Below are 15,846 nucleotides of genomic sequence, written 5' to 3' on the forward strand. Positions count from 1 at the left end.
CTTCTTCTCCTCGCTGTCGAAGCAATCCAAGCTGCACCGCCAACGTTACATATTTCGCTTTCGCTAGATCAGCAGATAGTCCTCGGTGTGCGTGCCAGGCTGACCTGAAACCAGTATATATATATATATATATATATATATATATATATATATATATATATATATATATATATATATATANTATATATATATATATATATATATATACATATATATTATTGGTATATATATATATATATTATTGGTATATATAGTTGGTACTTTTGTTGCCTTGATTACAACAAGTGCTGCAATTTTCTGAGAGGGGAAACGGAAACTAACTACGCCGCAAAGAGAAGCTAAACATAAGAAAAGGAGAAGAAAACAAAAAAAAAAAGAATTTGGAGAGAAAGAACGAAGGAAAGGAACAAGAAATAGAAGAATTTACCACTTGGAGTGAGCTTGAAGAGAGAATACAGAAGGTTCCTTCTGTTCACAGTCGCCCTGCGTCGCTTGTTTGAACAGCCCTGCAGCAGCAGCGGTGTTTTCAGCAGCACAAGTATTCACGATTGGTACAATAAGCCTGTGCTTTCTCTGTATCATAAATACCTGAATCTAGGGTTTAGGGTTTAGGGTTTATGGTACAGAAAGATGGTGTTTTAAATACAACAAATATATAGATAAAACAAAAGGCAAACACACCGTAAAGCTGAAGGAGAGGGGCGTTTGATAAACTCCCAGCAGAGAGTTCCACAGCTTCTCGCGCTTCCTCAAATCTTTCTGCAGCCTTTGAGACAGATACTGGGTCCTCCTCCTATAAGGCAGCAACAAAAAGGTTTCAGAGTGCGGGTTCAACACAAACTGTATAGAACGGTGGTTCAACGAGTGCTGGGTGTACGTGAATGTATGCTCCCTATGCTCCGCCTGTATGCATCATATGCTGTGCCTCTGCGTAACCCTTTTCCTATGACGTCATATGTATGGACGGGGTTACCTCTAGCAACGGCTTGCAGCCTGATTGAGCCGCCTGTTCTTCTCTGCTCCTCCTCTTCGATCTTAAACTCTTCAGCAATGCAAATGTCAGAAGGACAGCAGAGGCAAGGCAAAGCCCCACGATGATCGTTGGGGTGTGTTTCCCCCCCACTGGCCTCGCCATTGAATGCCTTAACCAACCAGCAACGCACTCACGATCAGCGCCAGCTTGAAACAAGAGGAAATGGAAGCTGTCTCAACGATCAATGATCTAAGAGCGTGTGTGTAGTACAGCTTGAGAATAGTTTGAATAAATACAAATAACGGTGGAGAGAATAACGACTGGAGGAACAAAGAAGAAGACCATCCGCAGTAGCCGCATGCGAACGAGATCAGACGACGCCTGTCTGTCTTGCGCATCCAATGAACATAAAATGATCACTAATATGAAAACTGTTGTTAAATTTGTTTTTATTTTCGTTGTGATACATAGTGAATAGGTTTCCTCTCTTCTGCTGCTCCTGCTTCCCGCCTCCTGGTCCGGCGGCATCTCCCGCCACCAGGTCAACTACGTGTTGCCGGTTTCAGAGAACCTTAACACATCTAGGAGATATCTGAAGCCAGAATCTGCAGAGAATGAGCTGAATTAAACTAGTCTGAAGAGGGTGAAGCTTCTCGACGACGCACGTGCCGCCCGGAACCAGTTTCCCATTTCGGCATATGGTTCCTCCTTGCGGCATCTGCCGCTCGGCAGCGGCAAAAAAAGACAGAGGCGTTTGCTTGAGACCTGGTAGACGCAAGAAACTAGCTGTTGTCCGCGCTGTTGGGGCACTGGCGCTTGCATTGCATTTTGGTGGAGTGCCGGCTGGTTCAAGCTTTGCCAGTGCAGCCTCACCACCAGTCGCAGCAACAACTGCAACAGCCTCTGCTTCTCCTTCTCCTGTTGTTCAAGGAACTGCAACAGACGTACATCACCATCAGCAGCAGCAGAAGTCCCCCTTCGCTGCTGAAGATAGTGAAGGATTGACGTTTCGCGCTATTCCGTACGCCGAATGCATCAAACCGCTGGCTGTTGGCGGCCAGATTGTACACTGCAGGAAGGATGGGGGCGGTAAACCTTATGTGGATTTTGGTTCTTTTGAAGGCCCCCAGGGGCCCTTCTTGGGCCAAAGTTTCCCAATGGACATCCCCCCCGATTTCTTCTTGCGGCGCGCGTTGGCGCGAGACCGCGAGAAGATGAAACAAAAAAACTCAGAGACAGAGTCTCCCTCCACTTCTGCCTCAGCTGCAGAAGAAAAAGGCAGCGAAACGACTCACATGCAAACCCAGGAAAAGGGGGGGACCCTGGAAGACCCGCACTTCATACGCATATTTGGGCGCTGGACCGCTTATTCCCGTGGGTTGAATATGTGGTTAAACAGAGATGCTAGAGCCGCTCTTGAACGCAGACTGACGGACGAAAACCCAGCAGTAGCGTTGCTTCAGCAGCATGATTCCACTATCTGGGATACCCCTGAGCAACGTCCTCTGTTATTTGCTCGCATGGGGATAGTGCCGCAGCCAAGACTGTCTCGTCCTGTTTTATACTGGAGGCAGACTCTTACTCCTTCTCCTATGGAGCACTCATGCGTTGCTCTAATCAAGCGGCCTATCACCGCTTCAGAGAGGGGCCCAGAATCAGATCCATCAACAAATGCAGCGGCTGCACCGCCAGGGATGCCGGAATCCTGCGAAGAGGTGCAGCGACGCGTATCGGAGAAGAAGAACAGCGAAACTTCATTTGATCCCTTTTGGCTCTCATGCACCCCTGAGCTGCAGCTGAGCCGTCCAGCCAAGTACATCACCTTCTCCATCTCACAGGAGAAGATCAACAAAGTGCTTGCAGCCCTTGACTACAGCGTAGAAATATGGGAGGAACCGCACGAAATAAGAACACCCAACGCAGAGGGGTTAAGAAAACCCCCTGAAATAATAAAAATACAGCCGGAGACAAAACAAGAGGAACCAGTGGCGGCACCAGAGCATCAACCGGGAGAGGTGCCAGCATTCCGCACCGTCGAGGCGCGTCGGCTCTCTGCAGAGCAAGGTAAGCGCGTGCGCAGCTGTTGTCCTAGAGGTGTATTTATTCCCCCTCCTGTCGCTGTGCATCAAGGTCTTCGCATTGAGTTTCTGCTTACGATACATGCGCCCCCACCTGAGAAGGCTGTTTCACAGCATTGTGTAGGAGCATTCACAGTTTACTTGTATTTGTTTGTTGCAGATTCACCGGTAGAAGAGCAACCGAAGTGGCGCGTTGGGGTCTGCCTCTTGACCAGAAGCAAAGGAAAAGAAGGGGCTCAGAATAAAGCCAGCACGGACGTCAGAAAAGACGGTATTGAGGCAAAAGCCGCCGCGATTTCAGTTCAGCCTCCAAGAGGAGGAGAGGGACAGAATGCAGCGACCAAGGGCGAGCCTGAGTTGCACAGGGAAGGAAAGGAAGAAGGAGATGAATCGGGGAGGAAAAAGGAAGAGAAAAAAACGGGAGATCAGCCTGCAGATGCAGCAACGTTTGTCGGAGAGCTGAAGTTCCACCTCTCGCCGGCTGTCGCATCGCAGCCAGATGTTAACCCACAAGAGGAACCCGAAGCCATTCAAATTCGGCATTTTATTAATGCGGGGTGGATGTATACCCGATATATCCGTACGTTGGACTCGAAACTTCCCGCGTTCTGCTGCAGGAGAGAAAAAGGAACCTGCAGCCACTGATGCTTAAGATAGAGCTTAGCTTATATGCGTGTTCATTGCTTTGATATTAATATCAGGATGGTAGCTGTTACATTCATGCAATGCATGCATGCTGCTTGTGTGTTGCTCCCCGGTAACAGAAGGAATAAATGTTTCGCGATTCAACCGGCTGGCCATAAAGGAATCCAGAGGAGTTGGTGCTCAACCTTGCGCCGGTGCGTTGCCCTGGGGCTTTCGTTTTCAGCTTCTTGTTTCTTCATTTCGCTTGCTGCAGAGTTTTCTATGCCTCCACAGTAGTACCATACACATATGCGTATATGTATAGATATATACATACGGCTGTATATATATATATATATATATATATATATATATATATATATATATATATATATATATATATATATATATAGGGCCTCTGAACTGTTGTTTTACATGCTTGCGAGTTTATGAAAGTTAAGCTTTTTTGTGTTTTCCTTATGCAGGGTTCTGGGACGAGCACAGTTTGCTGAGTGTGGCACCCGATGCGTATTCATGGGATGAAGCGACTCAAAAGGGCACCCTGAGATTTGTGTACGCAGCAGCTCACCTTCTGCGTTGATTTGAACAAACATTTTGCCTCAGGGCGATATATATTCTATATATGCATGCAAAAACCCTCCTGAGGTTGCTACAGATGCCGCTATCGCTTAACGCATGCTGCACTGATGATGAGAGGGAGGAGCAGACCATGTGGATGGTTTACCTGAACAGATGCTGATATATATTCTTTATATACATGCAAAGAAAACATATATTCGAGTAGACACACATTATATATATATATATATATATATATATATATATATATATATATATATATGAACAACTGGGTTTTCATATTCTTTTGCGTTAACAGTGCGCCTTTGTATTCAGCTTTGGAAGCGCGTTGAAGGAAGGAGTGGACAACAGCGATGCGCTGTTTGACGCTCTTCCTGGACACCACCCGACTTCCCGTATGCACATTTGTTTCTATCCAAATGAAGAACAGCCATTCGGCCTATTCATGGGGGAAGTGCGGTTCGTCATTGGTGAGTCAACAGGCTGAAACTGTGTGCAACGACTTTAAATAATCTTCTATAGAATGTAGCTTAGGAGCCCACCATATCCATCTCTTTCTGCGTTCCTGCAGACAGCCTGATTACTACCTGGTATAGATGTACAAGCAATGCTGAACATATATATATATATATATATATATATATATATATATATATATATATATATATATATATGAGGGGAGCGTGCGAAGGGAGCAAAATATAAGGGTTTCTGTGCCTACTCACAGTGGGTTCTTTCCTTGACATGTTCTGATTGTGCAGATTCGGCGGATGCGACTTTGCTCGTTTGTTTCATCCTCTTTGTTTTCTTAGCGCTCCCACTGACCTGTGCGGTCGCTCTATCGTTCCATGTTTACAAGCATCGCCAGTACGCCTCAGTTGAACAACCGATAGACAGCAGAAGGCGTTCTGCTTGCCCTCGTTCTCTTGGATCTTATTCTTAATGAAAGACGCGAGCTCGTAGTTCGGCTTTACTGCCCTTTTATATATATTACATATATGGGCGTATGCTCTACAAGAATATACGTATATATGCATATATATGTATGCATACTTATATGTGTGTCGTTGCGTGCGTGCGACCTGTGGTGCAGCTTACGCGAACGTCTGCAGCGGCTTGTGCTTGTTCAGCAGCGAGATGCGGTGAGTTTGCACACTGAGTGCAGCCAGCTTGGCTTTAAGAGGCTTACAAACCACAGGAAACAAAAAGATTATGAGGGTGTACCGACTGCGTTGCGGGTATAGGTGGAGCAACTACTAATGCGAGAGTTGGGGCTTTCTACAGACGAGCAGGACGATGGAAACGATGACGAAGACGAAGAGGAAAACCATGTTTAAGATATACATGGGGAAACTTCGCTGCTCTCGCTGCTCTCGCCTTACATACTCTAGCTGGCATCAGGGTTTGATTTATGCTGTCTCAGCATTCCTTTGGAGTCTCCCAGTGGAGCATTTTTAAATGGTGCTGTAAAGCAGCACCCCTTTTGTTTGGTTTGCTTTCTGGTAAAGATTGAATTCAGAGGGTCAGGTAGGTGAGATGCTTGCCGCTGATCCCTGACGAATGCAGGCCGACTCGAGATAAGACATCTCGCTTTTATTTGTTCACATGTAAAGCCGTGAACATTCACATGAGATGCGTGGAGTTGCACTGAATTGGCATATAGCGGAGGAGGCAGGGAAGAACGACCAATGCTACAACTGCAAGTAGTACGGCCTACAGCGTTGCTTGCAGCCAAGAAAGAAGCTTCTCAAGCATTTGCATGGGCTGTTACGGTTTAGGGTTTAGTGTTTAGGAATTAATATCAGGAAGTCGTGCAGGAATGCGCAATCAACCAGTTAAGCAACTGCAGCGCTACTTGTGTGCGAGTTGAAATCGCCATAGATTACTGATGAAGCGAGCAATTTGTTTTGTAGGATTCATCCGAGTTGAGTCGGTTATCTCTCACAAGTGGCAATGCATGTAGGCTGTAACCGGGAGTGGCAGGCAAGTGAAAAGCAGAGACGTTTACTGGACTCCGCATGATAAATGCACACCAGGATATTCTTCTTGGCTTAGTGAAGTTTTAAGATGAATAGCCGGGAGAAAACAGCGGAGGGTCTCTCAGGATTATTCAGCGACAAATTTCTTTAAAAGGGGAATCTGAAGGCTCCTAGTCAGTCTTAGCGGCTCAAAAGAGCATCTACCCCACTGCAGCTTCACGCTTGTGAATTAGCGACTATCTGCAGTTGATGGGAACGGTAGCATCGTAAGCTAACAAAATCACCTCAGCATGAGCTCCATCAGGAGTATCGGAGCCATCCAAAACAATACAACCCATCCCCGCCAAGCTCACAGTTATGCGTGCATTTTATTGCTCGCGTCCCTCTTTGGGTGACAGAGGCATGTAGCTGAGTAAGGAATCAAGGACAGGGAGGCAGCAGAAGACTGCGTCCATGTTGAATGCGGCTCGCTGTGACTGCACCTACACTCTTTTTCCTCTAGAATGAAGCTCACAAATCACACGTGGGCTAACCGGGAACCCCGTAAGAAAGAGTTGGCGACAAACACCACTCGGGAATTGATACATATATGTGTAGTGACGGAGCATCTCCCCGCGAGCACAAGGCCACAGTCAACTGTCTGCACACGCAGACAGTCAGTGCCGTACGGAGATGATTCACACGGATTCACACAAAGTCTCCCAAGGAGGAGCATCTGCAGAGGCTCAAAACGCTAAATTCCAAGAAAAAAATCGCCCGTGAGCACATAACTCAATTATTTACTCGCTGATCCCGCCATGGGTGATGCGTCAAGGTCACTTACTGTTATACCTGTCGATGGATCTTTGTCATCCAATCTGCATGAGAGTGTTAACGCCCCATTTGCATCACTCAAATAATTTACAAATGTTCCATTGACAACATTTGAATTCCTTCTCTTCCACTGCATCGCAGCCACACGGCTGCAACCGATGCCATCACATGCAAGACTGGGGCCCCCCTAATAGGCATTCGTTGAAGCGCAAAGGTTAGCATCTTCCAGTAATCCTTTATAAATTTTGATATTCATCAGAAAAAGTCATTGAATCCCAACAAATACGAGGGGGAATCGAAGACAGAGGGAGATGAACTTCTGCGCGGCGCTTTCGTCTGCGCTCTGGTCAGCGTTTTGACGTCGAGCTTGTGGCATTTCTTCTGCATGGAGCAGTAATTTCATTTATTTATTCATGTTAATATATTTTTGGGGCTGATACTCTTCGCCTCGCCTCCGCAGCGTACACTTTTGTTGCCGAGATGTGGCCTTCATTATCAGGAACAGCGCCTTGGGCAATAAGGAACTGCACTCTTACCAGAGATCTTCGAACCAACAGGCTTCATCTGTATATTTGATGTATAGTTGAGATGCGCCGATGTTCCCGCAAACAGTGTCTGGTTGAAACCAACACATGAAACCTCTGCAGTGGATTCGCGTCACATTCATCCCTCTCCTCTTCTCTGCTGCTTATGCCTTGGCGTGGCAGCATCAGCACCAACGAAGAGGTTTAATTTTCCTAAGAGGGGTTCCTCTGGAAGGGAGTTTCAACAATGCCGGGCCACTGCGGAGTTCTGCAGCGCCTGCATCACCGGCGCACGCCAACCACGAATCAGAGAACCACAACAGCAAATGGGGCCCTAAAGGAGGAAACAAAGAAGGCAGCAAGAAAAGCATTGGGGGAATGGACATCCTGCACGAGGACAACGCGTTGATCGCGCTGAACAAACCAGCAGGAATACCCGTCTTTCCCTCCCCCTCCGCCACAGGTACGGAGCTCCACCCCCGTTCGCTTCTCTTAGCTCGCACTAGCCCCTTCATTTGGATTATCTCTCCTATATTTCTAGCGAATTTGGTGTCTGCTTTCTTAATGGGACTCTCCATTGTGTCAACTGTCGGCTGTCTGTCACTGCGTGTCTACAGCGGCCAAGAAGCCAACGGCCACAAGGACAGATTCAGTAATCGAACGCGTCATTGCTCACTATAAAGCGCTGAGCGACCCTATGCAGATTCCGGAGACCCTCAGGAACCTCTCCGCAGCATACGAGGTGGGGGGCCCCCAGGTCGGGGACCCCGCAGAGCCTGGCTTGGGGGCCCCCATGGAAAGCCAACAGACGCTGGGAGGGGATGTCGTTGTGCACCGACTGGATCAGGGGACTTCTGGTGTCTTGCTGCTAGCTAAGACTGTAGCTGCGGCCTCTTGTTTACGACAACAATTTAGAGAGAGAAGAATTAAGAAAATATATTTCGCTGTTACACAAGGGCGGCTAAAAGGCCCAATGACGGTCACCTCCTACATAGGGAGGGCCCCCACCGATCGCCGCAAGATGCAGAGTGCGCGTCAAATCTGGGGTGTACATGGAGCTGCTGCTACTGGTGTTACTTCAGGAAAGCTACGAGGGGCCGTCACTTTATTTAAACCTCTACTATGCAACGGGAAGTGGAGTGTTGTGCTGGCGTCCCCCGTAACAGGGAGGACCCATCAGATTCGACTGCACCTTCAAATGCTAAAAACTCCCATTATCGGCGACCCTCTATACGGCGATACCTCAGCGACTTCTGCATTTCTCGCGTCCGCAGTCGCCCTTAGATCAGAACCCCGTGGGGGGTCTTCTGGGGGCCCCGGGGGCCCCCAGAAGGGACCGTGGGTTCAACCGGCTCGCCCCCCAAAGGCTCTAGGGAGGGCACATATGCGGCCGCTGCTGCATGCAGCTGAGATGTGCTGCATGCATCCTACAACAGCCGACAGCCTGCGTGTGAGTGCCCCTCTGCCGCCCGATATGCAGGAGGCGATTGGCGTCGTCGATCCTCATTGGCCCGCAGTCCCCGAGCTGACGCCGTTTGCCTGGGGTGTGCATTAGGGGCCCTTTTGGGGGCCCCTTGAGGGCCCTTTACGGGCCCCCTCCCCAGGGGCCTCCTTAGCGTCTTCAGCTTCGGGCGGAGGAGCCTCAACAAGAAACAGCCAGAAGGGGCCCCCCTTTGCTTTAGGGCAGAAAACAAGAGTCTGATGATGCTCTTTACCTGCTGAGTGCGTGCTGTGCTGTGCCAGCGTCCGGTGCGACACGCCAAAGACTTAAACGAACAAAAACAATTTAATAAATACAAGCCAAAAACTTAAACAAATAAAAAGCAATAGATAAATACACGAGGTATAAGGGCATATGCGGACTCAGGTCAGGGCCTCGATTGGACCCACTCTCCCACTTCTTCCTTCTGTCGCTGTATGCTGTGGATGTTGCTGGTGCTCCGGCTACTGTTAGGGCTCTTAAGAGCGGGATTAGAATAACACAAAGGGCTTAGCAAGCCGCATGCTCCCCAAGGGCCCCCACTCCTCCCCCCGGTAGGTGAGGGGCCCCTCAGGGGCTCCCCCCGACCTCCCGATACGGCAGCAAACGGAGGGGACCTCATACTGGGTGGGGTAGCACATCGGCAGTCCACCGGGCTGTATGCATTTATAGGGCTTCGAAGAATGCCTACATTACCTCCTGCTGCTGCTGCTGCTGCTGCTACTGCTGCTGGAGACTGCAGAGACATGATGAACGCCTGCTGCTGCTGCTGCTGCAGCAGAGCATGGCTCAGGTGTGCTACTGCCTCCATTGGGGATGCCCTTATAGGCGGCTGACTGTAAGAATGTACAAAGGAGGTGGAAGAAGGCGACACCAGTCTTGCTGCTAGTGCTGCTGCCTCTTGGTTTGCAGCAGCAGCTCGGGCAGCACTAGCGCCCGCGTAGTCCCCCATGCTCTCTGCGTACAAGGGGGCCCCTCCTTTGCTCCAGTCAACTGGCGGCATCCCGACAGGCGACAGTTCCCTGGGCGGTGTTACAGCATACAGCGGAGGGCCCCTGAGGAGGGCACAGGGGGGCCCCCGGCCCCCCCCCACCTCCACCTGTCCCTGGGATCCCGGGGCCCCCCAGTCTTCCGGAACAAGAAGCGGGGTCTTAAGACGAGCTCCGTCGGGCGCCTCCCCTCTAGAGTCTGCTGCTGATGGGCTGACCTTCGACTCAATAGAAAGAGGGGCCCCAGGGATGTCAGAGGAGGGATCACCCCCTGGGGCCCCCTTAGCTGGAGCGTCTTCTGACCTTTCTTTTATCGGGGAGCAGCTGCGTCTCGTGCGGCTGAATACCTTGCTGCTTCCGTTGCTGCTGTTGCTGCGAGAAGAGGCAGCCCACTGCTTCCTGTTTGCTGTTGGCAACACAGCTCGCTGCTGCACCCGCCGGGGCAGAGGGAGGGGCCCTAAGACAGGGCCCCCCTGCAGGGTCCCAACAGAAGCAGGGTAGGCGCCGTATCTAGGGCCTGTGTAAAGCGATGTAGTAGGGGGAGGGGGCCCTCGAGGGGGCCCCAGGGGCCTCCCCACCACAGACAGATCCACTGCGGACGCCGAACCCATGAGCCCCCCTCTGGAAGCGCGAGAAGTAGCAGCAGCAGCAGCTGCTGCTGCTGGAGCCGGCTTCAGGGCTGGCAGCAAACTCGCCGCAGAGGCGGATACGGGAAGGCCCCCAGGGGGCCCCAGCAGAGAGGAGCTCCCCTTGGAGGGCCCCCTCTGCCGGCTGCAGGGCCCCTTGCTGCACTGTTGCTGCCGCTGTTTGAGTGGTGGTAGCACCACCCCAGGTTTTGCTGCCCTTTCACAACAAGCATCGAAGAATCCCCCCCCATTAAGCTGCAGACATGATCCCCAGCTTCCTTCTGCACTGCAAGAGCTGTTGTGCTGCTGCTGTCGCTGGTGAGGAGCAGCAGGACGCAACACAGCGCCCCGCACTCGTTCACCCTGCGGCGGCAGCTGAAGCACAGGCGTTGCCTTGTCGTCTCGCTTCGGAACAGCACCCCATAAAGATTTCGTCTTTCCTATTGCTGATGGCGCTGGGGGCCCCATATGCCCTGGTGGGCCCTTCGCAGCACCCGCTGCTGCTGCTGGTACTTGCACTGCTGCTGTTGCTGCTGGTACTTGCACTGCTGCTGCTGCTGCTGACGATGCCGCTGCTGCTGCTGCTGCTGCTGCTGCTGGCACTTGCACTGCTGCTGCAGCAGGTGTTGCCCGGGGTATATCCTTCTGAACCTCCTTTGCTGTGGGGGACCTTGAAAATGCCCTTTCTACTGGGGAGACATCCACATACTTTGGGGGGCCCTCCACCTTCTCTGGAGGGGCCTCGGGGCCCCCAGCGACACTGGGGGTTCTCTGCGTTTGCAGGTGCCCTAAAGAAAGGCAGCAAACAACAAACCACAGAAAAAAAAATATAACGCATGCATACACAGATGCATGCACGCAATATTGGATCTTTGTGTCGAAAACCATACAAGTCCTAAACCCTAAACCCTAAACCCTAAACCCTAAGCTACTGGGGACAGCGCGCCTCTGCATGCCGTTGAGCACAGCCAGCCCGTCATAAACTCCCCCCCGTGCTGTAGCCGCCTCTCGCCAGCCCCAAGTGACCCTGCATGTATCTCACTCTCGTGTGCATGCAGCAGTCCTTCTGTGAAGGCACCCAAGTTTTCGCGGAGTCTTTCGATCTGCAGTTTAAGGCTTTCTAGCTGGGCTTCGCTGCTGGGCAGAGCCGCATCAACGTCAATACGAGGCAGCGTGGGGGGCCTCCTTTCTTGCTGCAGCAGAGCCACCCCTGCTGCTGCTGTACCTCCGGCTGCTCGCGCTGCAGCAGCTCTAGGTGACCCACGAACCTGAGCGGGCAGCCCGGCAACAACTTGAGCGCTCTCCGTGAAGCTCTCCACAGGTCTGGGTGATGAAGATGCTGTTGCTGCAGCAGCAGTTGCTGCAGCAGACGTCTTCCGACATAAGGCAGCTGCCCCTTCCAGCCGATGCTGCAGCTCCTGGAACCACCACAAACACAGAAACAGCAGACAGTCAGTGCTTGCTAGAGACCGAATTCCGGCCATATATATATATATATATATATATATATATATATATATATATATATATATATATATATATATATATATATATATATATATGTATATATATATCCCGCCAACGTGCCTACAGCTATTGTTTTCCTATGTAAACTGCGTCGCATGCAACTGATACAGCCCGTCTGGTTGAGTTGCAGTGATGGTTATGAATTACCTGTGTTTTTGAAATGTCCAGCGTTTCTTCTTCATCAGCTACTGCGTTTCTTATCGAAGCAAATAAAGCATTAAGTCGGCATTCTAGGGACGAATCAGTAGACACAGTGACGATGTCATCCTCGTCCTGAGACAAAAAAAGAGTGAACACGAAGCAAGAAACCAGCATAAACTCCACAGTTCAGGAGCAGAAACACGCTAGACGAGCCAAAGATTCCAACGAAATGAGGTGTATGTACACCCGGACGCATGCGCGCATGCATTGTTCATATTTTTTCAGGGGGCTGACCCGCTGGCTTAATGGCATATCTAGAGGGGGCCGCATCCGCCTTTCAAAGAAAGAAGCCATGACCTCCTCGGCTACAGCTACAGCTCCCCTCAATCCTTCGCATTCTGCGTTCAGTTTCTCCTACGAGCATAAGAAAATAAACAGCCCCGAACATTTCAATGGAAACAAAGTTGTTGCAGAAAAAGAACAATAAAAAGAGGTAGAGAAACACAGAAAGGAGTTAAAGTATTACATATATTTGCTTACTATCTGCTGCCTCAGGGTTTGGTTGTCGAGTGCCAGCTGTCTGTTCTGCTCTGATTTCTGACGAATGTCCGCGTGATACTGCCGCTTCAGTATTTGCTCCAGCTGAAAACTCTCCTCCGCCATCACCCGCTGCAAAAGAACTCACACCCCACTAAACCCTAAACCCTAAACCCTAAACCCTAAACCCTCAGCATGCATAAGGCGCTTTTCCCCTACTGAAACCTCCGCCAATACCCGCTGGAGCAGATCCTACACTCGTCAACTCCTAAACCCCAAACCCTAAACCCTAAACCCTCAGAATGAGGACCTTCTTCCCCTAACAAACTGTAGTTCTGCTAGCAAGCAACCAAGAAGAAGACAGCAGCCGTTGATGCTGCTTTACCTTCTCGTCTTCTTGTGCCTGGATTTTCGTAGAGAGTTTATGCAGTTGGTCTAATAAGTCCTCATCGGGTGCCTGTGGACAGCCCCAATACAAGAAAAAGCATCAAATGCATGTGCATGCATGCATGCATGCATGCATGCATGCAGAGCAGACGCTCAGCTCAACAGTACAGGGAATGGATGCCTGTGTGCCTCACCACCGTTATGGGGCCGTCCACGCCTTCTGTTCCCCTTTGAATGTCGATTGTCTGCATGCGTTGCTGCAGCAGCAAAGGAAAACAAACCAAAAAAAAAAATAAAACAGCAGGGAGAGTCACAGAAGCAAACGCGAATGCAGCCGCAGCAAACGGTGCAGCAGCAATAACAGAGGCAGCAACTCGTAACAATGTAAGCTCACAGCATGTGCTTTCTGTAGGTTCAGCGGCAAGAGCCCTCGCTTGCCGTCTGATAGCCTCCGTGGTTGCTGCTGTTGCTGCTGCTGCTGTTGCTGCTGCTGCTGCTGCTGCTGCTGCGGCGGCGGCGGCTGTTGCTGCAGCATGCCAACTATGCTGCCCGCTGGCGACAACAAAGAGCGGGCAGAACTGAGGGCCCCCCGAGAGCGTGCAGTGTCCTGCGGGGGCCCCATGGGGCCCCTTCTGTCTGTCTGCGATGGCTCCAGTGCAGCAGACTCTACTTCTGCTGCTGTCGCCTCCAGTACAGGGGCCCCTTCAGAGGGTCTGCTGCTGTGAGGAGGTGGAAAGGGGTCTCCTCGTTGGCCTCCGCCAGGGGCCCCCTCAAGAGGTATGCTTGGGGCAACCTGAGAAGAAATGCCGATGCCGCCCTCGGGGCCCCCATTAACCCCCTCCTCATGAGGCTCGTGAACTGCAGCGGCAGCAGCCGATGCCCTTAGGTGCCCCTTGGATGGGGGCCCCTGAGGAGGCCTGCTATTTGAAGGAGTCTTGGGGGGCCCCCGGTGGGGCTCCGCTGTTGGCACGAATTTTTCTGGGGGTTCCGACGGACACAGAGCTGCTGAGGATTCCTCTGTGTGGTGTTGGCGCCCCTCATCTCTACATCGAGCTTCAGGTGTCTGTACACCTGACAAAGGAATGGAGGAACGGAGAGGAGTGTTCCTCCCATTCGCATATCTTTGATCTTGCTCTTGTCGGTGAGCTGACACTGCCTCGAAGAAGTCATCTGCTGCATCAGATGCTTCGATTGCAGCAGCTGCTGCTACTGATGACGCCTTTGCTGCCACTGCAACGTGTGCTGCTGCTACTGCTACTGCAGCCTGAGCAGCAGCAGGGGAAGCTGAGAGCTCCCCGTCTTCCAGGTCGCAAGGGGCCCCGATCGCCATCATCTCTACGAAATTTCCGCCCCTCACACCTACTCCCGCTGAACCCCTCGTCCTTCAATACCGTCGAGCCGTTGCCAAAATAACCCAAATCGTAAATCCTAAAGTTTAAACCCTTTCCTACACGCTCCGGACAGGATGCGCACACCCCTGTACGACCCCAGCAGCATTCGTGGTGTTGCCGCGGGGAAGATACTTCTCCTGAGGCCTTCTCTGAGAACCCCCGTCATGCATGTACCTGTGAGCTCAGGAAGGGCCCCTTGGAGCCTTTGGGGCCCCCTGAAGGCGGCGTGAGGAGGAATTGATGCGGAGCTGTTTCGTCTTGTTGGCTGAGGCCGCAGGAGCAGAAGGGAAGAAATTCAGATGCCCTGAAGGGCTGCGAGAGTAGGGGCTGAGCATAAGTCAATTGCAACAAAAAATGAAGCCCAAAGATCGGAGGAAAGGGGCCTCTACAGGAGCAGCGGTTCGGGTGTCTGCGCACCGCAAGCGGCGAATTCGGGTCGGAAGGGTCAAATAAAAAGAAGTCAAGATTCATTTTATTTTTTCTAGCATTTTTATAAATTCAATTTGGCTTCAATGAAAAAAGAGGAAACCCAACCACTGAACACTTTCAGCCGCAGCACCACCTGCCCAGCGCGGCCGATAAAACCAGCAGGCGGCCGCCCGCCCATCCTCGGCGAGTTGGGGTGTCTGTACACTTCAGCGCATCCTAGCAAAATACAATATCTTATTTGCCTTCACTTCTTAATTTCCTACCTCAGTTCCTGCGGGACACCTTGATTCAGGCTTACACTGCTGCCGAGACGGTTCATAGGGCCCCCCGGCGCCCCCGTCCATCGTTCCGATGGTTATTTATTCCTAAGTCCTAAGGCCTGAAGCGCAGTAGGAAGGCTCTGTGGTGGTCTCTGCCTGTCCTTCTTAAGCGGTGTGGTGCTGCCTCGTGGGCAACCGATATGGAAACAGCCACCTCGAAGGGGCCCCCGTCCCTTTGGGGGCCCCCCAACACCCTCACCTCTTTCTTGCTGCAAGCATTTGCCTGTCCGGCCCCCTGGTCTCCTAATTACGTCCCCCCAGGCATCCGCAGGTCCTTCATTTCTGCTGGCTTCCCCTACCGCCCTCCCCCCGGGGGGGCCCCCCAGGTGTCTTCCTCGGGGCCCCCCCCGTCAGTTTCCCTGGGGGACCTCGGCGAAATCTTAAGCGACTGTACCCTCTCTGCACCGGATAAGCAGTACAAATCAATC

General features: G+C 51.3%; 3 protein-coding genes across 3 annotated transcripts; 2 read left to right on the top strand and 1 right to left on the bottom strand.

Moving 5' to 3' along the window:
* Positions 1-1,671: 1,671 nt before the first annotated feature.
* Positions 1,672-5,612, top strand: EMH_0023030 (uncharacterized protein; the record flags this gene model as incomplete). Its single annotated transcript, XM_013496782.1, has 8 exons — positions 1,672-3,037; positions 3,212-3,631; positions 3,816-3,890; positions 4,161-4,248; positions 4,591-4,745; positions 5,037-5,142; positions 5,369-5,417; positions 5,520-5,612. 8 exons carry the CDS (start codon positions 1,672-1,674, stop codon positions 5,610-5,612), a joined length of 2,352 nt encoding a protein of 783 aa, XP_013352236.1.
* A 2,357-nt stretch (positions 5,613-7,969) lies between these two features.
* On the top strand, positions 7,970-9,146 carry EMH_0023140 (RNA pseudouridylate synthase, putative; the record flags this gene model as incomplete). Its single annotated transcript, XM_013496783.1, has 2 exons — positions 7,970-8,054; positions 8,209-9,146. The coding sequence occupies 2 exons, from the start codon at positions 7,970-7,972 to the stop codon at positions 9,144-9,146; spliced, it is 1,023 nt and encodes a 340-aa protein (XP_013352237.1).
* Positions 9,147-9,459: 313 nt separating this feature from the next.
* On the bottom strand, positions 9,460-14,611 carry EMH_0023250 (uncharacterized protein; the record flags this gene model as incomplete). The annotated part of the gene is made up of 8 exons (XM_013496784.1): positions 9,460-11,474; positions 11,729-12,104; positions 12,361-12,486; positions 12,649-12,768; positions 12,895-13,023; positions 13,277-13,348; positions 13,473-13,535; positions 13,673-14,611. The coding sequence occupies 8 exons, from the start codon at positions 14,609-14,611 to the stop codon at positions 9,460-9,462; spliced, it is 3,840 nt and encodes a 1,279-aa protein (XP_013352238.1).
* Positions 14,612-15,846: the final 1,235 nt, after the last annotated feature.

Source organism: Eimeria mitis, genomic scaffold (genome assembly GCF_000499745.2).
Source record: "Eimeria mitis Houghton genomic scaffold, Emh_scaff23, whole genome shotgun sequence".
NCBI classification, from domain to species: domain Eukaryota; phylum Apicomplexa; class Conoidasida; order Eucoccidiorida; family Eimeriidae; genus Eimeria; species Eimeria mitis.